At 46.1% G+C, this 27,284-nt stretch overlaps 1 protein-coding gene and 1 pseudogene across 4 annotated transcripts in view; one reads left to right on the forward strand and one right to left on the reverse strand.

Annotated features, from left to right (window-relative positions):
- LOC126475181 (myocardin-related transcription factor A-like) overlaps positions 1-27,284 on the reverse strand; it is a 108,360-nt gene that overhangs the window by 56,750 nt on the left and 24,326 nt on the right. For all 4 annotated transcript variants that reach the window (XM_050102822.1, XM_050102821.1, XM_050102820.1 and 1 more), the window contains exon 2: positions 4,586-4,651. In XM_050102822.1, coding sequence (XP_049958779.1) covers positions 4,586-4,651 — 66 coding nt within the window. The remainder of the gene's footprint in view (positions 1-4,585; positions 4,652-27,284) is intronic.
- LOC126476743 (U6 spliceosomal RNA) lies at positions 19,137-19,202 on the forward strand (annotated as a pseudogene).

Consider the following 27,284-nt stretch of genomic DNA (forward strand, 5'->3'; position numbering starts at 1 on the left):
ACGGAGAGGCTCCGTCCCCGCCACAGCCGCAGTGGTCCACAACCCCACAACGACTGCAGCAGTCCACTTTACCCCTCCGCCGCCCCACACCGAACCCAGGGTTATTGTGCGGTTCGGCCCCCGGTGGACCCCACAGGGAACGTCTCACACCAGACGAGTGTAACCCCTATGTTTGCGTGGTTGAGTAATGGTGGTGCACGCGTACGTGGAGAACTTGTTTGCGCAGCAATCGCCGACATAGTGTAACTGAAGCGGAATACGGGGAACCAGCCCGCATTCGCCGAGGCAGATGGAAAACTGCCTAAAAACCATCCACAGACTGGCCGGTTCACCGGACCTCGACACAAACCCGCCGGGTGGATTCGTGCCGGGGACCAGGCGCTGCTTCCCGCCCGGAAAGCCGTGTGTTAGAGCGCACGGCCAACCGGGCGGGCTAACACCAACATTCTTCAACCTTTAGGAGATGTAGAGTACTGCTTCTGGTTACTAATGGTCAAGAGGAGGGGGTGGGGAGGAGGGGTCGGTGGTCGAAGAATACGGTGTCCGAGATACGTTCTTTTAGGCACACATGGAAAAGAGCTGCACGGAGTGGCACTAGAGATCGAATCTACTACAGTTCAAATAAACACAAAGAAGACGAAAACAATGACAACAGGAAAAGACAGAAGTGTCATATTAACGCCAAATGGGGAGACGAAGTGATCCCAATTACACTGCTGAGGCCCGCACCCGCGTGACAGCAGAGAGAGCAAGTGGATGCTTCGAAACGAGAGTAAAGAGAAGTGGTGCCTGCCCTCAGAACGGAAGGAGTGCGGGGAGCGGAAATTCGTCGAAGAACGGTACAAGTGTATGAAGAGCACTGCACGTCCGTTGCAAATCGGACACTCAGACCGACCTCCGGAGAAACGGCTGCCACCGCAGCTCGTCGGTCTTCTATAACGAGGACACCCACCTGCCGGCTCCTGTTATCGGCAGCGCAATGTGTGCGTGATTGACCAGCGGCATCCGGCCGCCGGTGAACGCCCGTGCCACGCTTGACCCTCACAACGACCGTGCAGTGCTACCCGTGCAGCTGTGCGAGTATCTGACGATTTTGCGCCCCCCGCACTACGCGCCACTGCTGCCCTTCTTTCCCCACTTCGGTGCTTTCGGCGCGACCGGCTGCAGTGGACGGTGGACGCGCGCGCGTGCTCGCCCTGAAGACGCAGACGCACATAACTGAGGGTTGAACCTCGGCAGGTGGTGAAGTTCTAGCGCCTCTACGCAACACCGACTCAAAGGAAGGCCTCGGCGCTTGTTGGTGACTTCACGTCAGCTAGGCACGGCGAACGCCAGGTCTGTTGCAGGCATACTCATAATGGTGGTGTCTCTCTCTCTCTCTCTCTCTCTCTCTCTCTCTCTCTCTCTCTCTCTCTCTCTCTCTGACACAGGAAAATGTGAAACTATTGGCAGTAGTTGACCAACACACATTCTTCTGAGAGATTTCTGCAATCAATTAATTGTGCAATTCATTACACTTCTTAACAAATTACGTACTCCTGAACTTAAATTTCCACCTGTTTTAAGGATTGACATACAAAAACAACTTCATGGTTCAGCAGCAACAGAATTCGTGCTTCTTTACCTTATTTGTAAATCTCAGGAAGTTACGTTTGTACTGGGTTGCTTTTACAAGAAACTGTGAACATATTGGCGCTCATCTTTAGGTGTCTTGGTTGACAATGCGGTGAGGAGCACTGAATATTAATGAAATATCTTGCGATTGTACACGTTGGGGGAGGGGGTGGGGGACAGAAGAAGAGGCAAAAGAGAGATACTTGTTTTATCAAATAAAATTTTTTTATCTTATAAAGTTTCTCCTTTCAGTTGCAAGAGGGAAACATTTATCTTTTCTAATGTGCATGTTTAAAAAAGTTGAAGCTCAGTAGTATTTTCGATGTATGAAGCTATTTTGTTTCCTGTTTAGAATTCCTTTCGTTGAAAAAGACTGTAATCTAATGACTGGCAACAGTTGGGCATTTACACACGTAAATTCGTTCACATTTTCAGTGACGATATCAAACGAAAATAAATAAATAAAAGAAACGAGTTAATTGTGAGGGCTTTGGGGTAAGTTTCGATAACAAAATGGATCAAGTACATACAGTTACTTGAATGTAAAATTTCCGAAGCTTGCAATGGGGCAAAGCATCTTCTCATATTGATCTACGTTTGTTTTAACAGGATTCAGTAATTCAGAACTATGATCTTCATTTGTAGCTTTACGATAGTAAGAAAATCTTTCACCTAAATAAAACTGCAGAATCCAAAACAATATCAAACATTTTGTCCAAAAATAAGAGATTTATAGTAATAAGCACGCCCAGGCGTTCTGCCTGCAACAGACCTGGCGTTCGCCGTGCCTAACTAACGTGACGTCACCACCAAGCGCCGAGGCCTGCCTTTAAGTCGGTGTTGCTCTAGGGCGCTTCTCCTTCTGGCTTGATGTGTTGTGGGGGAAATTACATGATGGTGCTGAGTGGGACTTGGCTTTATGCTGGTTTTTTTTTTCTTTTTTTTTTTTTAGATGAAAGAATAGTTAGAGGGATAGTAGAAGAAGCAGGAAAACGGAAGGCCCAATTTACTGGCCGGCGTAGTATTTAAAAATGACAGATGAAAGGACAGTAGAAGGGACAGTGAGAGGGTGAGGAAAACGAACGGTCCGTTGGCTAGCGGGTAACTTACAAGTAAACAACAGATTAAAGGAAAGGTGGAGGGACAGTAAGAGTTGAATGAAAACGAAAGGCAATTGTCCTGGCCTCATCTTCGTGGCGGCGTCGGTGACGGCAGTGGCAGACAGTCATGAGAGGGTGAAGTGGGGCGGGGGAGGAGGGGGGGGGGGAGAGAGAGAAAGAAGTCAGAGAGTGGCAGATGGAGAAGTGAGAAGGGAAGGGCCTGTAAGGATTAGGCCGACATTGGGGAGCGTGGGGGGGGGGGGGGGGGGCTGCATGTCATGACGTGGTGATGAGATGGAGCGATAATATGAGAAGATAAAGTGACATGAAATGAAGGTGGCTAGTGAATGGGGGGTCATGGGGGGCGGAAGAGAAGGTCAGGACAGCGGGTGGTGGCCAGGCGGTGGACACGGGTGCCCAGGGAAAGGATTAAAGGATTGGGAGAGTGACGGGTTTGCTGGTAGAAGGAAGCGGCTGCGGAAAGGATGCGAAAGTGAAGGAGTGGCACCTCGGCCAGGATGTGGAGTTCTTGGGTAGAGAAGTCGAAAGGGAGGTGGAGGGCACGCCGGAGAGCCCGATTTTGGACGGTTTGGAGTCGGCGGAGGTGGGTGGGGGCAGCATAGCCGCCCTATCGCCTTTCGACGCACGTCATCGATGTGGGGGCGCCAGGTGAGGCGTTGGTCCAGGGTACTTCGCAATACGAGTCCAAGGGACTGGGGTACCAAGGACGGACACCTGCGGGAGCCGGTGCTCGCCCTGCCGTCGCGTGCCCTTGCGCCCGCGTGTCCCTCTATTCTACTGGCGGCTTTGGAGCCTCGGCGCTCTCGTCTTAAGCAGGCAACGGCATTTACGTTATTGCTGATATTTGTTTTATACGCGTAAGGCCTTGGTCCGACGCCTAATTCTCTGCCTGACGTTTCGTCTTCCAATGCCGGAGACGTCATCAGAAAGTCGTCACAGTCTCAAACAACCGCAGCAAACGGAACAGTCTGTACGTGTCCGCGCAGCGGTCGGTTAGTGACGTCATCAGACCACTGTCTAGATCGCGGTGTCGTACCGACGTATACTTGTGGGAACTTATAGGGGGGAAGAGTCGACCCTATTACTTTTACTTAGCAACGAGGCCCACAACTTCTCTAATTTCAATCCTTCTTTTCTTTTAAAGTTCTTTTTGTGCTTTTGAATTTTTATGGTATCTTTATATATCCTGTGATTTTAGCAAGATCTAATCAATTACCGTTCTAGGATATTCAGAGGGGGCACAGAAATTCAAAAGCACAACAAGAACTTTCCAGAATGAGATTTTCACTCTGCACCGGAGTGTGCGCTGATATGAAACTTCCTGTCAGATTAAAACTGTGTGCCGGACCGACACTGGAACTCCCGAGTTCGAGTCTCGGTCCTGCACACAGTTTTAATCTGCCAGGAAGTTTCACAACAAGAACTTTAACAGAAAAGGAGGAAGATTAAAATTACACAAGTTGTGGGCCCCGTTGGTAAATAAGAGAGCCAATTGTTGCCCCTACAAGCTCCACAGCCGCGACGGCGCGAGTCCGCGATGTAGACAGGCATAGGCCGACCGTCCCCGGTTTGCTAAGGTTGTCTGAGACTGTGACGACTGTCTCCTGCACTGGAAGAGGAAACGTTAGGCAGAGAATTATGCCTCGGACCAAGACCTTATACGTTTACGACAAATATCAGTAATATCGCAAATACCGGACGTCAATGCCTGCATTCTACGATTAAATGGCATTACGACCGCTTCAGCGGTCTTGTTTTCCCTTTACAGCCTCCGGCTCCTGTCTTTGCAGCGATATGGGCACGCCACCACTATACAAGAGAGAGAGAGAGAGAGAGAAGTAGGTACTCACGTGGCATGATTCCCTGTGCAACCAGCTGGTTGATGGGCCTCCGCAGCATCAGCTTCACCTTCAGTGCTGCAACAGAACAGAACGGAACACATCAAGCCACGCCACGCCACAGCGATCGACGCGCCTGCCAGCTCCCCTCCTCAGCAGCATCGAGGAGGAACCAGTGAACGTCGGCCAACAGGCGAGCCGCGTCTCGAGGGAAGTGCACCCGCGTCTACACCACACTTGGTGGCCATTGTGGCGGCTGCATTTCGCTCAACACTGGTAAATGGCTCTGAGCACTATGGGACTTAACATTTGAGGTCATCAGTCCCCTAGAACTTAGAACTACTTAAACCTAACTAACCTAAGGACATCACACACATCCATGCCCGAGGCAGTATTCCGCTCAACACTGCCGTCTCACCCACTTCACCTTCGCTTTCGCGAATAGTACGCACATACATGCAGCCAAAGTCATGTTAAGAATAATTAATAAAGGACTTGAAAACGTAATGGAGGAGAATCTTGGCGAGGAGCAGTTTGCCTTTAGATGGAATACGGGCACCAGAGATGCAGTAGGGCTCCTACGAATCTTGGGAGAAAAGTTTATTGAAAAAAGGAAGAGACCTATAGATGTGCTTCATCGATCTAGAAAAGACATTTGACAATGTGGTTTGGGACAAGGTGGTGACTATAATGACGGGAAAGAGAGTGGACTGGAAAACCAAAAGACTTGTAAACTCATTACATCTTAATCAAAAAGTTTCAATTGAAGTGAGAGGAGAAAGTACAAACTGGATCGGACTAGGAAAAGGAGTAATACGAGGATGCTGTCTATCACCTATTCTTTTCAACCTCTACTTGGAAAACATGATTGACCAACGCTCATTAGATGACAAAGGTGTAGAAATTGGAGGAAGAAGAGTAGTTTGTTTGAGGTTTGCTGGCGACATAGTCCTTCTAACCACAGGGGAAAAAGAATTACAAGATTTGGTGGACACCATTGAAACTAACGGAAAAAAATATGGAATGAAAATTAACACAAATAAAACAAAACTATTGGCACTAGGAGGAAATAAGGAAATAAAAATTATGGTGAATGGAGAAATACTAGAACAGGTGTAAAATTTTAAGTATCTTGGAAGCAGGATAGACACTGACTGGAAGTGCAGCACAGAAATTAAAACAAGGATAGCAATGGCAAAAAAGGCGTTTTATAAGAAAAGGAGAATTTTCTGCAGCGGTCTGGACAGAGAACTCAGGAAGAGACTCATAAAATGTCTTGTATGGAGTGTTCTTCCATATGGTGCTGAAACATGGACTATGAGGAAGAAACACAGAGAAAGGTTGGAGGCTTTTGAGATCTGGACATGGCGGAGGATGGAAAGAATAAGGTGGATGGACAGAGTAAAAACTGAAGAGGTACTGAGAAGAGTGGGAGAGAAAACACAGTTACTAGATGTAATAAAGAGAAGAAAAAGAAATTGGACTGGGCATATATTAAGAAAGAATGACGGACTGATAAAAACAGTTTTAGAAGGTTATGTAGAAGGGAAAAGGAAGCGAGGAAGGAAGAGATTCCAGATACTGGAGGACATGACGGACGGTACAACATACACCAGCCTTAAGAAGGAAGCAATGGATCGCAGAAAATGGAGAGGCAAAGGATAACTTATGATGACGATGCACAGACAGTAATGGAAATAAGTATTCTTACACTAGAGCGTGGAAAAGTAAACTGCCTTTATTGACAATACGAAACCAAAAACACTAATTGGATATGTACTATACACACTGGCCAGTTGTCACTGCAGCTATGCTGGTATATAAAACGAGAATGAACAAGCCTTAACAAAACAAAATACAAAAATGTCTGCCAAGTTCTCTACTGCGCTGGGAATTAAGTATTCATACACCAAGAAAAATGACACTTCTAACAAAGCCACAACATGTTTAATACTTCGTATGCATACCCTTCCGATGTATTACTTCTCGCAACCTCCGTGGCATGGAATGGACCAATTTTCTTGTAGTTTCCGACGTGATACCTTCCCATTCTCGAAGGAGAGCCTCTTTCAAAGAGGCCTTACTACGGATGTCGTGTTTTCTCACCCGTGTTTCCAGCTCACTCCACAAGTGTTCCATGGGATTCAGGTCCGGACTCTGAGCTGGTGTTTTAAGAGCGTGTGGAGTGTTGTAGAGCAACCACAGCCGGACAATTTGCGCCCTATATTTGGAATCATTGTCCTGTTGGAAGTAATAATTTCTAGGAAGACCCAAGGCGTCAACACTCTGTTGTGAGTTCTGTTTGAGAATGTTCGTATACACAAATCTGTCCATGGTACACTCCACAAACGCTAATTTTCCGACACCGGAGGCTGACATACAGCCCCATACCATCACTCCACCACCTCCGTGCTTCACCGTGGGTTGAATGTTGTTTCGGTCGAGGTCTGTATTCGGTCTTCTCCAGACCAAGATCCTACCATCATTGTGCACGATATTAAATTTGCTTTGATCACTAAACAATACAGTATCCCAGAAGTCTGTTGTCTTGGATACATGCTGTTTCGCGAATTCCATCCGCCACTTCCTGTTCTAAAGCTGATGTAGGGCTTTCGTCTCGGGACCCTGCCTCTGTTGCCCGAACGACTGAAAATGGTACGAACCGCCCTTGGAGTGATGTCCTTTCGGAAGTGGTCAGGTACATATGAGGACAGTGCCGACGCTGTCGTTTTCGGGTTTTTCTTGACGATTCTTAGAAGCATTCTGGTCTCTCTTGTTGTAAGCTTCTGTGGACGACTGTGTCGTTCACTGTTTATTACTACATGCCTGTCCTTATATCGCTTAATGATAGATTGCACAGTCGCTCGGCTTCGTCCTATGATGTTCGCAATTTCGGCATACGACTTGTGTTGAAGATATTGGGTGACAACGATGTTTCGTTCCTCAATGGCTGTTTCCTTCCCCTTGCGGCCCATTCTGCTGTTCCACGGTACCCACGTCCGACGTGTTGTTGCTTCACGGCCGCCACACGACTACACAAGTGTGGCATGCACTCCTGGGCTGCGTCAGCCGTTTGTTTGGTTGGTTGAAAGTAGTCCGCTGTATGAATACATTTTGCCCTGTCGTAGACCGCGCGGAGTGGAACATATTTTATTTTCCCAAAATAGATTCATGGCATACGGTAAGCTTCATTACCAAGAACATGGTTATCTGACACTACATCATCGTACTTAATCGTATCGGCGGTGTGGGTGATTTACTATCCCAACACACCATCGTAGTTTGTCACCACCTACTGTATGAATACTTATTTCTGCAACCTGTGACTAATGCAGCAAATTTTCTGAAGGGCAATCTTTCCGGCGTTCACTGCAACGTTTACTGTTTAAACAACCGATTGTACAGTATTCGAACGAATAGTGCCTCAGCATAAATAATAAATATCCGGCCATTATAAACAGAGATATTAGAATTATTCGTAGGAGAACAACCTCGAATATCCCTTCGTTTGCACAATGGCCGAATATTTATTATTTACGGTGAGGTACTGTTGATTCGATCGCTGTATGTACTGTTTCCAGTTTTACACATTTTAAAATCTTTGACAACTGCTACACAAGCACTTGCCGATAGCCTACAAGACCAAATTACAATCTCGTATTCAAAAACAAAACATTACAGTCAATAGCGGAGAAGATGACGTATTTCACAGGCATCAGTAGTTATTTACTCTAAAAAACAGGAAAAAGAGAAAATTTCGAGACGTTCCGCCGTTTCTGAGTTAATTAGCGTTGAAATTAGCCTGTCAGACCATTTCGGGCGCAAATTCAAGCGGCCTATCAGAGCCGGTATCGCCAAACCTGTTCTTCGTGTGGTTTCCTAAAACCGAACAAGAGAGCGATATAAAAATTCGACACGGGGCAGTAGTAAGGATCGAACCCGAGCCGAAGGCTGAGCATTCTCGTGCGCTGTGATAACACTGACACTAACTGTATCTGTCGGGCCTCTCGAATTTGCGCGCGCAACGACCCGATTGGCTGACTTCAGTGCTAATTAACTGGCAACAGTTATTTCTCAGCAAATCCTACCCTGCAAGACACTTGGAAGCTTTTCAGAGTGTTTCTGAGCATACTGTGTAAAGCGAGAGTCCAGAATCGCTTAGCCGGCCGGTGTGGCCGTGCGGTTAAAGGCGCTTCAGTCTGGAACCGCGTGGCCGCTACGGTCGCAGGTTCGAATCCTGCCTCGGGCATGGATGTGTGTGATGTCCTTAGGTTAGTTAGGTTTAATTAGTGCTAAGTTCTAGGCGACTGACGACCTCAGCAGTTGAGTCGCATAGTGCTCAGAGCCATTTGAACCAGAATCGCTTAGTTTCCGACTTGATGTCGATTCACACAGGTCAACGGAATGTCGCAAGCAAGTGTTTAACTGTCACGGAAAGTCAACGCAAAGCGCTATCACTCAGCCCTGTACTGAACGGTGAAAGTCACGTTATGAGCAACCGTCCGTCTTACAAAAGGTCAGAATGTAGCACCAGCATTAAGGTAACAACAATGCTGGTAGAGTTTATATTGTACGAATGACAGTCCGTCGATTGTGTATGTGAGGTTTTCATTTCCGATACGTAGTCTTATTCTGACGCGAAAGCTCTATCGCTAGGCCATCTAAAGACTCACTCGATGTGTTTCGTCACGACCTCTGTATTGTGATAACCAGCTTCACTTGCTGAAATTTCTTTAAGATATCTCATTACCAATACACAAATATACCTTTAACAAACAGAAGTGTGAAAACAACGAGACTAATCACTATGTAAGACAAACGTCATTGCAGCTGCTGTCCGTGACGTGGGCACTTTTTGTGTGGGACGGCTTCCTTCACCCACAAGATAAATGCTGCAAAATCCGTTTCAGGCCCATGTGAGTAAACATCGAAACCTCACACCTGGAACGACAAGCGGTGCCGATCCCACGTTAAAACGTATTTCTGCTGCCCCCAACTTCCGTCCCCTCTCAGGAGGGTCCATTATAATCGCCGACAGTTGCATTCTGTCACGAAGGAATTATTGCGGCTAATTTAATGACTGCTTCAAAAATTTCGGCTTTTTTTTGGATTAGCTGGACGGTGTTACATGGTCGTAGTCTGATTGGGAATTTCATTCTGTAATTGCTCTGCATTCGGCAAAGTCTGAACGTTTCCGTGGCTCGGAGTCCAATACTGTATCTCGAAGTTGTGTGATTAATTACACGGAGAAAGCTGTTGACGGCCCAGCTTTATCCGTGCTAGGGGAAGGTTTAAATTTTGCACTGATTCCTAAGCGTTTATCGGTCGTTGATCTTATAAGTTCTGCCCAACACGCAGCAACTACCTCCTAATGCTATCGAGGAGGTTAGGAGAGAAGCATGTTGTGTATTGACTGAGGAAACATTCACTTAAGAGTGATATAACAGCAGCTGCGAGGGCTACTTTACGTTCTCTCTGAGTGGACCCGGATACTGTTATTTTGCTTTCTGACAAGCTGCAATGCTACGGTTGTATTGGACGAGCAGGATTAGATTCAAAAGATACGGTGGTTACTATGTGACTCATGATATCGCAGAGTTACTCTTGAGAGAAAGCCTAACAGCCTCCTGAAGAAAAGTTTATTGTTGCAGGGGGACTATCACAATTCTTAATTCTTACTGTGCCGTCCCGCCTAGATTACATGGCCTTCCAAAGATCCACAATGAAGAGGTTCCTCTCCGCCCGACTGTGACACTGGTGCTCCGACATATCGTGTAGCAAATCACTTTGCCACACTGTTGATCTCACTAGTGGGTCGCTGTGTGCATTACATTAAGAACTCGGCGGATTTCTTACGTCGATTAGAACGATTGCGTCTGAATGATCCTTGTATTTTACTTAAGATTTTATGTGATCTCTCTCTTCACTTGTGTCCCTCTGTCTGGTTCACTACGGTTGACTGAGGATACGTTTGGTGCTGAATTGGACTTTCACTTACTTTTTGTTAAATAGCTAGTACTATGAACAGACAGATGGAGTTGTGATGGGAAGCCCGTTGTCACTTACTACTGCCAAATTGCTTATGGCAGACTTCGAGTAACATGCGTCGGCATCACTGACACCTGCGTCTTGCTCGTTGTGCTATCGACCAACCACGAATCGGGTGAGAGATGCTAACAACGAGGAGCCGCCAAAATCTACGGCATTTCCCACAGGATTGGCCGCATTCTGCGGAAACATGATGTGAAATGTATTTTCGACCATCATCTCTAATTAGGGCCCTTTCGGGACCTCGGTTTTCATAAGGCGGGTGTCCACCGTATTCCTTCCACCTCGGGTAAGTCGTATGCTGGTCATACCATCAGGGCCGTGGAGGACCGGTACATTGGGCGTAAGCGTCACACACGCTTACAACATCCGACTAAATATACTATATCACAACATTTTCCTCAGTACCCCTCATCCTACGGAGTATAACAACACGGAGATTATGGCATGTACTTTCAGCTATTGGAGCGGCTTTATTAAGGAACCAGTTGAAATTAAATTAACAAGTAACCTTATAACAGAGATGCAGGCTTTTACTTAAATTTTGCGAGGAATGCTCTCTCCTTTGCCAAAAAACACACAGACAGAGTTCAAGCTGCCTCTCCTGGTGGTTATCAATCTTCGCTATCGGTAACTTCTGACGTCGGTCATGTCTGCTTGGTTGGTGGAGCTAGTGTTTAAAGTGACTCTGCGTGGTATCTTTCCGGATATGCTTTGCGTAGCGAGATTCTAAATTTACTGACACAGTATTCTCTTGCTGCACCCGTCCCCTGACAATGACAAGGTGAAAACCTGTCGAAATAACGGCGATTTTCTCCCTGCTACGTTCCTATAAGTTATGACATCAGGTATCATTTGATTATGCAATCGATGGCCAATCGATGGCACCAGTCGCAACCTCCACGTATCTACAATTTTGTGTCCAGAGTGATTTAAGGTAGAACGAAAACGGAAGTCTAGCCGTGGGAAAGACAAATGACAAACACATTTATCGGAAGAATCTCGATGAAATGTAATTCACGTACTACATAGATCGCTTATAAAAAGCTCTTTACGTTAATTATCTAGCATCGTTGACGTACGAATATGAATTAGAGGAAGAGAGAGAAAAGATCCAAATAGGAGCGGCACGATTCGCCTCGGGTTTTATTGAGTGGGCGTGCGGAGTGGAGTGCCCCAGAAGAAGTTAGACTGCAGGGTGATGGGGGCGTGGGAGGGGGGGGGGGGGGCGAGGGCCCACACGACGCCACTGTGTGTCACAGGGCCGGCCACACTCGCGGAAACTCAGGGCTTCCTACTGACAAGGGAAACTCTCCATCGCACCCCCCTCAGATTTAGTTGTAATTTGGCACAGTGGATAGGCCTTGAAAAACTGAACACAGATCAATAGAGAAAACAGGAAGAAGTTGTGTGGAACTACGAAAAAAAATAAGCAAAATATACAAACTGAGTAGTCCATGCGCAATATAGGCAACATCAAGGAGAGTGTGAGCTCAGGAGGTCCGTGGTACCGTGGTTAGCGTGAGCAGCTACGGAATGAGAGGTCCTTGGTTCAAGGCTTCCCTCGAGTGAAAAGTTTAATTTTTTATTTTCAGACAATTATCAAAGTTCAGGCACCCACAGATAATCAACTTCGCACTCCAAAATTCCAGGACATTTTCAGATTTGCTTGGACATATGCAGGGTGACGGTCTACACACGGAAAAATTTGAAAACGTTAAAAACATATGTTTTGACAGAGCACAGGGAAAACTGTGCGACTGTGAAACTGTGAAACTGTTGCATTATTTGTTGCAGTTTATGTGACAAACTCTATGTTTTCATCACTTTTTTGGGAGTGATTATCACATACACAAGAAAATCTAAATCGGGCAAGGTAGAATCTTTTTACCCATTCGCCAACTGTACAAGTTAGGTGGGTCGACAACATATTCCTGTCATGTGACGCACATGCCGTCATCAGTGTCGTATAGAATATATCAGACGTGATTTCCTGTGGAGGAATCGGTTGACCTATGACCTTGCGATCAAGTGTTTTCGCTTCCCATTGGAGAGGCACGTCCTTTCGTCTACTAATCGCACGGTTTTGCGGTGCGGTCGCAAAACACAGACACTAAACTTATTACAGTGAACAGAGACATCAATGAACGAACGGACAGATCATAACTTTGTGGAAATAAAGAAAGTAAACTTTTCACTCGAGGGAAGACTTGAACCAAGGACCTCTCGTTGTGCAGCTGCTCACGCTAACCACGGGACCACGGCGCTCCTGAGCTCACACTAACCTTGAAGTTGCCTATATTGCGCATGGACTACTCAGTTTGTATATTTTGCTTATTTTTTTCGTAGTTCCACACAACGTCTTCCAGTTTTCTCGATTGATCTGTGTTCAGTTTTTCAAGGCCTATCCACTGTGCCAACATATAACTAAATCTGAGGGGGGTGCGATGGGGAGGTTCCCTTGTGAGAAACACGCCTCGCGTAGTGACCGCGGTTGCGCAGTCAGACCGCCGGCCTACGTCTACCTGGTTACTCTGCACTTCTCACGTAAATGCTGGCAGAGGGTGCGCACAGCCCCTTTGGCGGGGAGGGGCGGGTCACGGCAATACGATCGTTTCGTGCTACGTAGGTGGGAGTCGACACAATACTTTAGAAAAGCTGGTCAGTGAAATTTTGTGAAAAGACTTCACCCTAACGAAAAATGCCTTTGTTTCAATTATTTCCACCCCAGCTCACTTATCATATTCGTTACTATCTCTCCCGTACTTTGTGACCATACAAAACGCGCTGCTTCTCTTTGAAATTGGTCGATGCTCTCTTGTAAGGATCCCATAGCGCACAGCAATAATCCAAAAGAAGTCTAGGCAGTCTATTTAGTAGATTTGTTGTACCTTCTAAGTGTTCTGCCAATGAAACGCAATCTTTGGATCGACTTCTCCACAATATTTTTCATACGACGTCCCCAATTTAGTTATTCCGTCTTTCTTTCTGCGTACCTCCGTAAACCGAACAAGGAGGGCGGGCGGAAGGATCGTATGTACCAGAGTTGTTCGATGTCGTCCATATTCACACAATACCAATGCTGGAGATTAAATATACGAAAGTCTTTCAGACACAGTAACAGCGATGTTGAAGACAAAATATATTGGTAAAAGAAAACAAGGCTACTTGTTACCACTGACAATAAATTTTTCGTCACTTGAACGAGTCTATTTCTGTACACGTCTCGTAAAAGTGTCAGTTTGTCCGTTAAGAGAGCAGAAGTAGCGTTTGGAAGAAAAGTCATAACATGTCTTGCCCGACTGCTGAATTTGGTAGGAAAAAAATATCTAATGGAAAGACTGACAGATTGCTTCGGCTGATCATTGAGTGAAAAGTACTGCGAGGTAGTTTAAACAGTGTCGTAGCAAGTGATGAACTGAGAAAACCATCAGACCTAAACTACTGCAAGAAGCACCCACTAGGTGGAATTCAACGTTCTAGAAGACTGAAAGGTTTTCGCTCCTGAGTGTAGTGATCAGTCCTTATGTATCACCCGTGCTAACCGCCGCAGATCCAGTAAACGGGTGTGACATTCTGTGGATTACAGAAGTGGCTATTCTAAAATGTGAGTAGAAAAGTACGTTGCAAGCAGTGAAGTAATCCTGATTACTATGTTGAATACGAAAATATCTGGCATGCAACAACTACCACCTGTTGGACAGGATCTGAAGAGGGAAATCATAACGGAAACCAAAAAGCGGTTACTACGAACTTAACATGTTAACATACTATCCATATCAAAGTCAATCGATACTCGATCCAAGACAATACATTTTCAAGGTGTTTTAACGTGTTCGAAGGCAATCAAAACCGCCAAGGATTTTTTTACAGCAGCTGTGACGACTGTCAGTGAGGATGGGAAACACACTGATACGCTACAGGATAGCAGATAAACAAATATGACGTGCGGAGCGCTTATTACAAAGTACCACAAGAAAAGAATAACTTGTAAACTGCAGCAGGCACGGACTTGCCATTACAGTTCAGTTATTTTCTGAAAGATCGTTTTCTAGATCTTAAACAAAGTCCACTAGAAATACGGAATAACATCGCCGGTACAGCCTATTCGAAGATATAGGAAACTATTACTGAAACACTGATCTCAAATGCAAAATATGCTCTCAATAACGCAGTAGACCGAAAGGGAAACTTTGTCTCAATAATGTAGTTTCTTACAATTTGTACAGAAAAAGTTGTTACTTATTGCTGTATTTACTGATTAATATTTATGGCACTATGTATTTATACGACGGTGAGTCAAATGAAAACCTTAAATTTGTAATAATAAATCTAAATTTCGCGCCGTTATCCTGTAAGTCGGTAAGTGTGCTACAAACAGCGTGCAGAATGGCCTGTAGGTGGCAGCATAGTGCAGATGCACACATACCGTCGCAGTATCAGTATAAAGTGACCGCCCCACTTGCGCCTTCCACCAGGGAAGAACAGCGTTCTGTTATTCGGTTTTTGCGTGGTGAAGGTGTCAAACCTATTGAAATTCATCGACGAATGAAGGTTCAGTATGGTGATGCATGTTTGTCACAGCAGCAAGTCTACGAATGGTGTAGGAAGTTCGCAAATGGTGTGACTTCAATGGAAGATGCTCCTCGTCCAGGTCAGGCACAACGAGTTGTGACTCAACATAACATTGCAGCAGTTGAAGCCAAAGTGAAGGAAAACCGCCGAGTGACACTGAATGACATTGCAGCATGTTTACAGATTAGTCATGGGTCAGCACGCCACATTGCGCTTGATGTGCTCCAGTTTCACAAAGTGTCTACAAGTTGGGTACCACGGCAGCTGACTCCTGAAATGAGAGAACGACGTGTTGATGCTTGTGAAGAACTTCTTCGGCGCTTTGAAAGAGAAGGTGATGGCTTCCCTGCAAGAATCGTTACTGGAGACGAAACCTGGGTTCACTTCCACCAACCGGAAACGAAGAGAGCGAGCAAGGAATGGCCCCATTGCTCATCATCAAGACCAAAGAAGTTTCGAACAGAACCATCAGCATGGAAGGTTATGCTCACTCTCTTTTGGGACGAAAAAGGCGTCATTTTGGAGCATTACATGCCTAGAGGGACCACTGTCACCAGGGCATCATACACAGATCTCCTAAAAAATCATCTGCGGCCTGCAATCAAATCAAAGCGACGTGGATTGCTGTCAGCACGTGTCCTTTTGCAACATGACATGCAAGGCCCCACACCGCCCGTACAACAGTTGCAACAATCACAGACCTGCATTTTGAGTGTCTTCCTCATCCACCATACTCACAAGACCTTGCCCCAAGTGATTTCCATATGTTTGCAACACTCAAAGACGCAATGGGAGGAAAGAAGTTCCGTTCTTATGAAGAGGTACGCCACGCGGTGCATAAATGGTTGCGCGGACTACCAAAAGAATTCTTTTCTAAAGGAATTTATGCACTTTGTAAGCGTTGGAGGACTTGCATTGAGCGTGGGGGAGATTATGTTGAAAAGTGATACAGCTTTGTACCACTTCTGCACAATAAATAATATTTAAAAAATATTTAAGGTTCTCATTTGACTCACCCTTGTAAGATGTTTTTCGCGCCATTCTAATAAATTCATCATTTAACATCGTTGTTAAAACACTGATAAAACACTGACATTTTGACGTCGATTATTATCTATGTTTAATCGTCCATGATGACACCGAAAGCACCGTCGACAATTCGCCAGCATAGCACATCCCTAGTACGGACCCTCCGCCAACCACTGTTGAGTACACAAGTAGAAGATTTGAATGGCTGCCGGAATTATGGGAACACTGACAACGAACCCCTTAAGTGTGAGGTCACAAAAGGCCAACTATGTCTACGTCATACGATGCCCCTCATACTACCTACCATGTAACCACAATATTGGCTGCTAATGGCAACAGGCGGCTGTACTGGAGGTATCCAACGGTGAGCACAGCAAGAGGCTACGGAGCGTAGCTGAACTGCTTAGTACACAAGTAACTCACAACAGTGCAACAGTACTAGTTTTGTTGATACAAAGCAGAGCAATGGCAACGATAAACAAAGCAAACATTTCATCACATCTACAACGACGGTTGCCGAAGTTGAAATTTCGTCAAAAAGAAACGCAACGAATTTCGCAGAGAGAGAGAGAGAGAGAGAGAGAGAGAGAGAGAGAGAGAGAGAGAGCGAGCGAGAGAGAGAGAGAGAGAGAGAGAGAGAGAGAGAAATCAGAAGCAGACGAAATACTAGCGTTTCTGAAAGGTGAGTCAGTGGAATGCGTGGTGTCGTATGCCCTGTACGGACAATTTACATGAGTAGTACAATGACGACGATACGTGCTTAACAAATGAAAGTGATACTGAAATAAGTGTAGAGCCGTGTAGTTCGTCGTCCTTATCGTACAGGGAGCAACAAACCCTGTCTCCAATGAAACGTAATAAAGGATAATCGTTGTCCAAGGAGGGAGGACTAAACAGTTACGTATGTGGAAAATCATCTGCTGCATAGTAAAGAAAGCAGTATGGGCGCATAAGAAAAACTACGGATACAGGACAAGGCGCACTTGTCATAAAAACTGAAGTTGCGCCTTTCAAGGATGCTCGATACAATTTACAAGCGGAATCGGCCAGAAAATTTGTAGATGAGGTAAACAAACTTATCCTGTCTATCAGTATGGAATTTGTTTTCAACTCCGACCAATCGGGTTTTGAAGAGGAAACGGGTATGAAAAGAACTCCGGAAATTAGAGGTACCAAGAGAGTAGTATCAACATGAACTTATATCAATGCCTTAACACACTCGTATACAACTATGCCAACGGTTAATCTGGATGGTGAATTGGCTGGAAAATTATTTATTGCGCAGCGAGAAGTTGGAGGTGTTCTTTCTCGTGTGCGTGATCCTGCAAGGTCAGTAGGGAATATTTACGTCACAGCAAGCAAGAGTGGGAAAACTACAACTATGATATGAGTATTGCTTTTGGTCAATGGCTCGTCAAAACAACTTACTTCTGCTTGATCCCTGGTCTGTATTTAAAAACCATTCTCCTTTAGAGAAATCTACCCCTCTCGGAAAGTGTGTGACATTGCAATTCGTACCATCTGGAACCACTGGATAAATTCTGCCTCTGGATGTTTGTTTTTTCTGTGCCTATAAAACATTCTTGCACTATCTGCACCTACGACTTAAAAGGATAGCCAGTTTCACGATAAGCTCCAACACAGATTAATTACTTTTGAATACATTGTGGGAGTGAACAGTGATCAAAGTGTTACAAATATTTACTATTTAAATTCCTTCCATTTTCACTATTTTTATTTGTTTATAAGACTGGCATGCAACATAAGTCATAGCAATGCCTCTTAAAAACTGTCACATGTAAAAAAAATGGAATCTACATATGAATTCCTTAGGCAATATTTCATAAATATGCACAACTAGTGTGCCGTCTCGATTTTTTTTTCTGTTAGTATTGATCTGTAAGATTTATTATGTAATCTATGTAAATGGAAGTCTCTTCTTACACCAGTAAATCGTAACTGTGCAGCATGTACTATACATATCAGTTAACAATTATTGCAGCCTATTCATTGAAAATCGTTTCAATAAAGACATGTTGCTGCTCAATAGTACATCGCCTGTAGTGACAGTCTATGCCATTCCACTTTCGCAACAACTTCGTTATAGAGAAGCCTGCTGCCACATCTTTGGAACGGCGTCCAACTTCACCATGGCAACCAGTGGTTCCAAATGATTCACTAACAGGCCTTGAGAAGGCAACCAATGTACTGTCAAAACGAAGTTCATTTATCCTACACGTTTAAATATTTTAACGCTTCTTAATTGACAATAATTGTTAAATAAGCTAAGTTTAATGTGTGTTTATTTTCCTTTCTTGACAATGTTCTTTTTACTGAGAAATTTTACATTCTTATTCGACCTATAACCCATTGGTTAGTAATGACATCATTCCGTCAGAAGTGGGCGGAGCCTCCATTATATATAGTAAGACGTGCATTGGTTTCTCCAGTAGTGATTCTCCGGCAGGAGGAGGTCCTTACTTCCTCATTGGTAATTCATCGTTTTATAGCTTTATAACTGTATGTATTTTCTTTAATGTATGTAGCCCTCTAATTAAAGCTTTGTATACGACTTGTAGGTCTGAAGATGACCACAGGGGTGGTCGAAACCGGTGACCGTAATAAATAAATTGTTATCAAGACATGTCCGAAAGAACAGATACCATCTTAGTATATATATATAAAAGGCTCACCGGCCACTTGACCATCTTCTACTTCTGTGCGAATGCACAAACAGAGCCCGAACTCTTACGGGAATCGGCAACGCGCCGCGAGTAATGAGTATAATGGGCGGGGGCACTACGAATGTAGTGCGGGACGATACATTGAGAATGTGAGTTTCGCGGGAGGCGTGCCAGAGATAAATCCCTGCAGTCGCGCTATCCTCTGTGTCCTCGGTGGCTTACATGGAGTACTTGCTTCGGCAGTACATATACTAAAATTGGAACGATACAGAGAAGATAAGCACGGCCCCCGCCGGCACGGTAGCTCAGCGTGTTCGGTCAGAGGGCCGATTGTCCTCTGTAACAAAAAAACTGAGTAAAAGAATCAACGATCAACTTGAACGGGCGCCATGTGACGTCCGCACAAACCAAACGGAACGAACTATACTGAACAAAATGAAAGAAAAAAAAGGATAGAGCGTCTGCCATGTAAGCAGGAGATCCCGGGTTCGAGTCCCGGTCGGGACACACATTTTCATCTGTCCCCGTTGACGTATGTCAACGCCTGTAAGCAGCTAAGGGTGTTCATTTCATTGTAATTTCAAGACTGTTTTTGATAGTAAATATTTCCAACACAGATTGTTTCAGATTCGGTTGCATGCTATCATTTTGCATCAGTTATCTTCACTCTGGTACACAAATATGATTCTACGCGCATTCTTTGAGATTGGATACCTAGTGGAACATCCTGAACTCCCAAGAAGTTCGCCTCCGATGTTGATGATGCGAACCTTCATGATCACTGTGACGTGCCATTTTTCATTCGGTATTCGTGGTGCAAGTTAATGGCTTGTTTTGAAAATTACTCAAATGTCGACGATGTCCATTTTGTGAAGCGTTGTACGTACATCCCACAGAAGACTGATCTCTGCACCTTCCGGACACTCATTTCCTGTCGCCCTCCAGATACACACGGTGCTTCAGCAGCAGCTAATATCTTGCGTGTATTAACTGTTAACACAACACTCCCAGATAAAGACCAAAGTTGCGACCTCGCACTCGAGGGGGTGGTTGTGAGTGGTGTTCCTGTAAAGACGATAGTGGCCCAACGTTGTCACAGTTCGAGGCTCGGACCTACATGCAAGAGTGTAATCAGCAACGAACAACACCAGTCACGGGACGTGAGGGGGCTCCCAGCCGCGATACACAGTTCGTAGCAGACGCACTCGCACTGGTGGTCACTGGAGTTCACACGAAGGTAACAGGGGTAACAAACGGGACGGACTACTAATTAAGATAGAGGGTTCACTGCGTCGAATCAGCAAACGACCCCGATCTACACAGATTTGGAGGCGGAGGTCGAGGCAGTTTAGGCGAAAGTCGCGGAGGAAATAAACGCGCGGCTGCGAGGAGACGTGCTGACACTTTGACTGCCGCGGAGACGTGAAGCGCGGCGGCGACTGTGCGCGTGGGCGGCACTGACCGTGCGCGGCCCGCGGCAGCGTCGGCGGCGGCGGCGGCGGCCGGCAGCAGGCGGTGGCCGTGCACATGGCAGGCGGGCGGCACCGACACTGCCGCTACTCACTGCTGACCGGCTAGCAGCCGTAGTACTGGATAGCCGTGAGGGGGGGGGGGGGGGGGGGGGGGGGGGCAGGCAGCCGCCGCGTCACAACACGCCGCTCGCACGCTCTTGTTTACAGTGGGGGAGCGGCCGGCCCTTATACGCAGGGCTGCAAACACAGCCGGCCCAAACGCCCCTACAAGGAGAGCTTTTCGTGCCGACTGACTTCGCGAAACGTGAGTTCCACCACGCGAATGAAGCGGACGGTTGTTCACGCAACTCAAACCGACTAGTTTCTCTCTTACGAACAAAAACTTCAATGGTTTTCTGTCAAAACCCATCTTTGCAAACTCCGCGATAAAGGTGGCAGCATTAATCCAGTATCCCCACGACACACTTTGGCCTGTAACACACGAGAGCACTTGTTCTATTTCGCAGCTGATCAAAATAATACTAATCCAACAAACCGAAACGTCGCGATCACATCTTTTTGGAACACCGAAGAATGATCAAACCTGTCGAAATAGCGGAGATTGTCGCCCTGCTGCGTTCCTGTAAGTTATGACATCGGGTATCGTTTGATTATGCAATCGATGGCCAATCGATGGCATCAGTCGCAACCTCCACGTACCTACAATTTTGTGTCCTACTGATTTAAGGTAGAACGAAGACGTAAGTCTAGCCGTGGGAAAGACAAATGACAGAAACACATTTATCGGAAGACTTTCGAGGAAATGTAATTCACGTACGACATAGATCGCTTACAAAAAGCTCCTTACGTCAATTACGTAGCATCGTTGACGTACGAAGATGAATTAGCGGAAGAGACAGAAAAGATCCAAATAGGAGCGGCACGATTCGCCTCGGGTTTTATTTATTGGGCGCGCGGAGTGGAGTGCCCCAGGAGAGGCTCGACTGCAGGGGGGTGGCGGGGGTGGGGGGCAGGGACGCCGGCAGAGGGCCCACAAATGGTTCAAACGGCTCTGAGCAGTATGGGACTTAACTTCTAAGGTCATCAGTCCCCCAGAACTTAGAACTTCTTAAAACTAACTAACCTAAGGACATCACACACATCCATGCCCCAGGCAGGATTCGAATCTGCGACCGTAGCGGTCGCGCGGTTCCAGACTGAAGCGCCTAGAACCTCAGCCACAGCGGCCAGCTATTTTCATTACCTGCGAAATTTCTGGGCGAAATCGCTACAGACAGCTTAGTCTACCAGTTCTGCTACCACGATACCAAATTATTGGAATGATGGAAGACGATAAATGTATCAGTCTAAGTTAAGGGGAGTCTTGTCCCGGAAAAATGGCTGAAAATTATAGATGTTTAGTTAATAACGCGCAAAAAGGCAGATCGAAAGAATGTTCAGATGTCTGTGAATTCCTAAGGGAAATGTGTGTGAAATCTTACGGGACTTAACTGCTAAGGTCATCAGTCCCTAAGCCTACACACTATTTAACCTAAATTATCCTAAGGACAAACACACACACATCCATGCCCGAGGGAGGATTCGAACCTCCGCCGGGACCAGCCGCACAGTCCATGACTGCAGCGCCTGAGACCGCACGGCTAATTCCGCGCGGCACCTAAGGGACCAGGCTGCTGAGGTCATCGGTCCCTAGACTTACACGCTACTTTAACTAACTTACGCTAAGAACAACACACCCACCCATGCCCGTGGGATGACTCGAACCTCCGGCGGGAGGGGCCGCGTCAGGTCGAAAGGTTAGAGTTTCACGTGTATGTGGAAAGCCCCGTTATTGTCTGATTACACTACTTACAACGATTCCTGGAGACAATTGAAACCGTTAAATATATCTCAGAATACTTATGCGTAGTGATTTCAGCACATAAAATTAGTTGCGGGGGATGATGATGAGGTCCCATACTCCGAGGAGTGTAGGGGACGATGCGATAGACCCGCACCGCCGTACTAGGCAAGATCCTAGCGGAGGTGGTTTGCCATTGCCTTCCTCCGACCGTAATGAGGATGAAGACGACGCAACGACACCCAGTCATCTCGAGGCAGGAAAAATCTCTGACCCCGCCGGGAATCGAACCCGAGACTCCGTGAAGCGAGAACGCTACCGCAAGACCACGAAATGCAGACAGTTGCAGGGGAAGCAGAAGTCATGTTCAGTGACAAAATCGTAGTTTGACGGATGGAGTTACCATCAGGAAAAGGACGGGATCGTTACCGAGTAGGACTGACACAGAAGAGAGGAAAGATGCAAGGAAGAGCAGCGCGTTTCGTCACGAGTTCGTTAAGGAACCGCGGACACCTTACGCAGATGACACGTCCCAGTGGCAGGCGCCTCAGGAGAGGCGCTGTGCAGCGCGCAGTCGTCTACTGCCGAAGTTCCGACTGGAAAGGGCGAATCATGCATCACTTCCGCAAACATAAAGGCAATGGCAGGAAAACAACTCAGGATTCGGGCCGAGTCCCGCTCGTGTAGCGTAACGCGCAGCGCACTGCCTTGCGCGGCTGGGAGGCTACCCACACCCGCATGGAATAGTTATGCAAAAACTTATTACGTTTGTTGTTGTTGTTGTTGCTGTTGTTGTGGTCTTCAGTCCTGAGACTGGCTTGATGCAGCTCTCCATGCTACTCTATCCTGTGCAAGCTTCTTCTTCTCCCAGTACCTACTGCAACCTACACCCTTCTGAATCTGCTTAGTGTATTCATCTCTTGGTCTCCCTCTACGATTTTTACCCTCCACGCTGCCCTTCAATACTAAATTGGTGATACCGTGATGCCTCAGAACATGTCCTACCTACCGATCCCTTCTTCTCGTCAAGTTGTGCCACAAACCCCTCTTCTCCCCAATCCTATTCAATACCTCCTCATTAGTTATGTGATCTACCCATCAAATCTTCAACATTCTTCTGTAGCACCACATTTCGAAAGCTTCTATTCTCTTCTTGTCCAAACTATTTATCGTCCACGTTTCACTTCCATTACGTTTATAGCTCGGAAAATCTTAACCTTTACAAACACAGTAGTTACTTAGTAAGAAGACTAGACAAACAATACGGTCTGCAGTAGAGGCCAGATTAAGAGGTGTATGAGTTTAAATCAAAGCTGTAAAAATAAAAGAAACTTTGGTATATATGATGATAAACTATGGTGACACATCAAAGTAAGATCCCCTCACAGTCATCACAAAGTGCTGCTTAAGTACGACACTTGTTACTTCTTGGCTGCCAAGTTTGCCAGCCATGCCGAACCCTTCCTTTTCCGCCAATCATACAGGGCGCGCTCTCTTGCCTAGTACAAACCAAAGTATATCTAAGGTGAGCAGCTGCCAACTTGAAACGAAAGCTGATACTGTGAAGGGGGATGAGCGTCGTACCGTCACCGCTGTTTCGACTTGTAACCCATTACGAGCTCCATTAAGTCAATCTCTTAGACATCTCTCACGCAGGAGTACTATCCCAGTGCAGTGTGTCTAACACAAGAGCCACAACTGCGCTTCACTTGCCGCTGCAGGCATTCCGGATCTCGCTTTACTTTCAACTGAGATGAAGCGTTTATCAGTCGAAATACATGAAAGGGAAGCCAGCAGTCGGAAAAGGAACAATGCAGGAGCGTAGCGTGTCAATTAGCCTGTTCAAAGATTGAGTACTGAAGCAAACTATGATACATTTAAAGTTTAGCGAGAAGAAAAATTTCAAATCTGAGGTTTGTCGATGACATTGTAATTCTGTCGGAGATGGCAAGCGACTTGGAAGGTTAGTTCAGCGGAATGTCTCGTGTCCTAAAAACGCCACTTATAAACCGGGCAGTGTAATATAATTAATCCGCTGACATTGGTGGCACTACGTACGAAAATGAGATGCTAAACGTAGTACAGGAATAACTGACAACAGAAGTAAAGGGGATATAATCTAGACTAGTAAACGTAAGACACGCTTCTCTGAAAAACATCCACTATACAGGGTGGTCCATTGAAAGTGACAGGGCCAAATATCTCACGAAATAAGCATCAAACGAAAAAACTACAAAGAACGAAACTCGTCTATCTTGAATGGGGAAAACCAGATGGCATTATGGTTGACCCGCTAGATGGCGCTGCCATAGGTCAAACGGATATCAACAGCGTTTTTTAAAAATGGGAACACCCATTTTTATTACATATTCGTGTAGTACGTAATGAAATATGAATGTTTTAGTTGGACCACTCTTTTCGCTTTGTGATGGATGGCGCTGTAATAGTCACAAACGTATAAGTACGTGGTATCACGTAACATTCCGCCAGTGTGGACGGTATTTGTTTCGTGATACATTACCCGTGTTAAAATGGACCGTTTACCAATTGCGAAAAAGGTCGATATCGTGTTGATGTATGGCTATTGTGATCAAAACGCCCAACGGGCGTGTGCTACGTATGCTGCTCGGTATCCTGGACGACATCATCCAAGAGTCCGGACCGTTCGCCGGATAGTTATGTTATTTAAGGAAACAGGAAGTGTTCAGCCACATGTGAAACGTCAACCACGACCTGCAACAAATGATGATGCCCAAGTAGGTGTTTTAGCTGCTGTCGCGGCTAATCCGCACATCAGTAGCAGACAAATTGCGCGAGAATCGGGAATCTCAAAAGCGTCGGTGTTGAGAATGCTAGATCAACATCGATTGTACCCGTACCATATTTCTATGCACCAGGAATTGCATGGCGACGGCTTTGAACATCGTGTACAGTTCTGCCACTGGGCACAAGAAAAATTACGGGACGATGACAGATTTTTTGCACGCGTTCTATTTAGCGACGAAACGTCATTCACAAATAGCGGTAACGAAAGCGGCATAATATGCACTATTGGGCAACGGAAAATCCGGGACGGCTGCGACAAGTGGAACATCAGCGACCTTGGCGGGTTAATGTATGGTGCGACATTATGTGAGGAAGGATAATTGGCCCCCATTTTATCGATGGCAATCTAAATGGTGCAATGTATGCTGATTTTCTACGTAATGTTCTACCTATGTTACTAGAAGATGTTTCACTACATGACAGAATGGCAATGTACTTCCAACATGATGGATGTCCGGCACATATAGGTCGCGTGCGGTTGAAGCGGTACTGATTAGCATATTTCATGACAGGTGGATTGGTCGTCGAAGCACCATACCGTGGCCCGCACGTTCACCGGATCTGACGACCCCGGATTTCTTTCTGTGGGGAAAGTTGAAGGATATTTGCCATCGTGATCCACCGACAACGCCTGACAACATGTGTCAATGCATGTGCGAACATTACGGAAGGCGAACTATTCGCTGTTGAGAGGAATGTCGTTACACGTATTGCCAAATGCATTGAGGTTGACGGACATCATTTTGAGCATTTATTGCATTAATGTGGCATTTACAGGTGATCACGCTGTAACAGCATGCGTTTTCAGATATGATAAGTTCACAAAGTTACATGTGTCACATTGGAACAACCGAAATAAAATGTTCAAACGTAGCTACGTTCTGTATTTTAATTTAAAAACCTACCTGTTACCAACTGTTCGTCTAAAATTGTGAGCCATATGTATGTGACTATTACAGCGCCATCTATCACAAGGCGAAAAAAGTGGTCCAACTAAATCATCATATTTCTTTACGTACTACACGAATGTGTAAAAAAAAAAGGGGGGTTCCTATTTAAAAAACGCTGTTGATATCCGTTTGACCTATGGCAGCGCCATCTAGCGGGTCAATCATAGCGCCATCTGGTTTCCCGCTTCAAGCTAGACAAGTTTTGAAACTTCCTGGCAGATTAAAACTGTGTGCCCGACCGAGACTCGAACTCGGGACCTTTGCCTTTCGCGGGCACACTCCGCTGCAGAGTGAAAATCTCATTCTGGTAGACAAGTTTTGTTCTTTGTAGTTTTTTCGTTTGACGCTTATTTCGTGAGCTATTTGGGCCGGTCGCGATCAATGGACCACCCTGTATACGTTAAGTCTTACGAATTCTTTGAAAGTATTTGTCCGGAGAGTACAGATATATGGAAGTAAGACATGGAACAGACAAGAAGAGGCTACGAGCTTTGGAAGTGTGGTAGTACAAAAGATTGCTGGAGACTGGATCGGACAATTAATTAACAGCTATTGAATGTAATCGGAAACGAAACAGCTTTGTGCCACAATATGTTCTTAGGACACTGCCCTTGGGTGAGAGGGGAAGGGGAACTTGCAGGGGGAGGCGAAGGATCGAACGCAATAAGCAGATCTAGGCTGCCGCAGCTAAGCAGAGATGGAGAGGCTCGCAGGCGACAGAGTCCAGCAGCGTGCAGAGTCGGAGGACAACAGCAGAGGCAGGCGTTCAGAGAGCGCCGAAACGAAACTCCGACTTACGTCCGCGGGCGTGCGCAGCGCTGCCGACACGAGGCGGCGGGCATTCTCCGCTCACTGCCGACAGGCGCTGCTCGAGACGTGGCCGGCGAGCGGACGACCGGAAGCGAAGCAACAGCAGGAAGTTGCATCGATGCGGTCGCGCTGTTTATCGCCGCACGAGGCGAGCGCGGCGGCCGGCGCCCGCTGCCAGTCTGCGTCTCCCTCCGTCCGAAACCTCTTGACATCCGAATCCGTACCGTATACACAGATACTCCGCGAGCCAATGTGCGAGGGTCACTCCAAAAGAAACGCACACCATTTTTTAAAATACATCTTTTATTCTACATGTTTGAAAGTTTTACAGTGTGTAGACACATCCTTTAGGAACAATATTTTCATCTCTCCACATAATTTCCATCCTTCTCAACTGCCTTACGCGATCTTGGAACCGGCGCCTGTATACCCGCACGGTAAAATTCTGCACCAACCTGTCGGAGCCTCTGTTTGGCA

This window comes from Schistocerca serialis, chromosome 4 (assembly GCF_023864345.2).
Source record: "Schistocerca serialis cubense isolate TAMUIC-IGC-003099 chromosome 4, iqSchSeri2.2, whole genome shotgun sequence".
Classification (NCBI taxonomy): Eukaryota; Metazoa; Arthropoda; class Insecta; order Orthoptera; family Acrididae; genus Schistocerca; species Schistocerca serialis.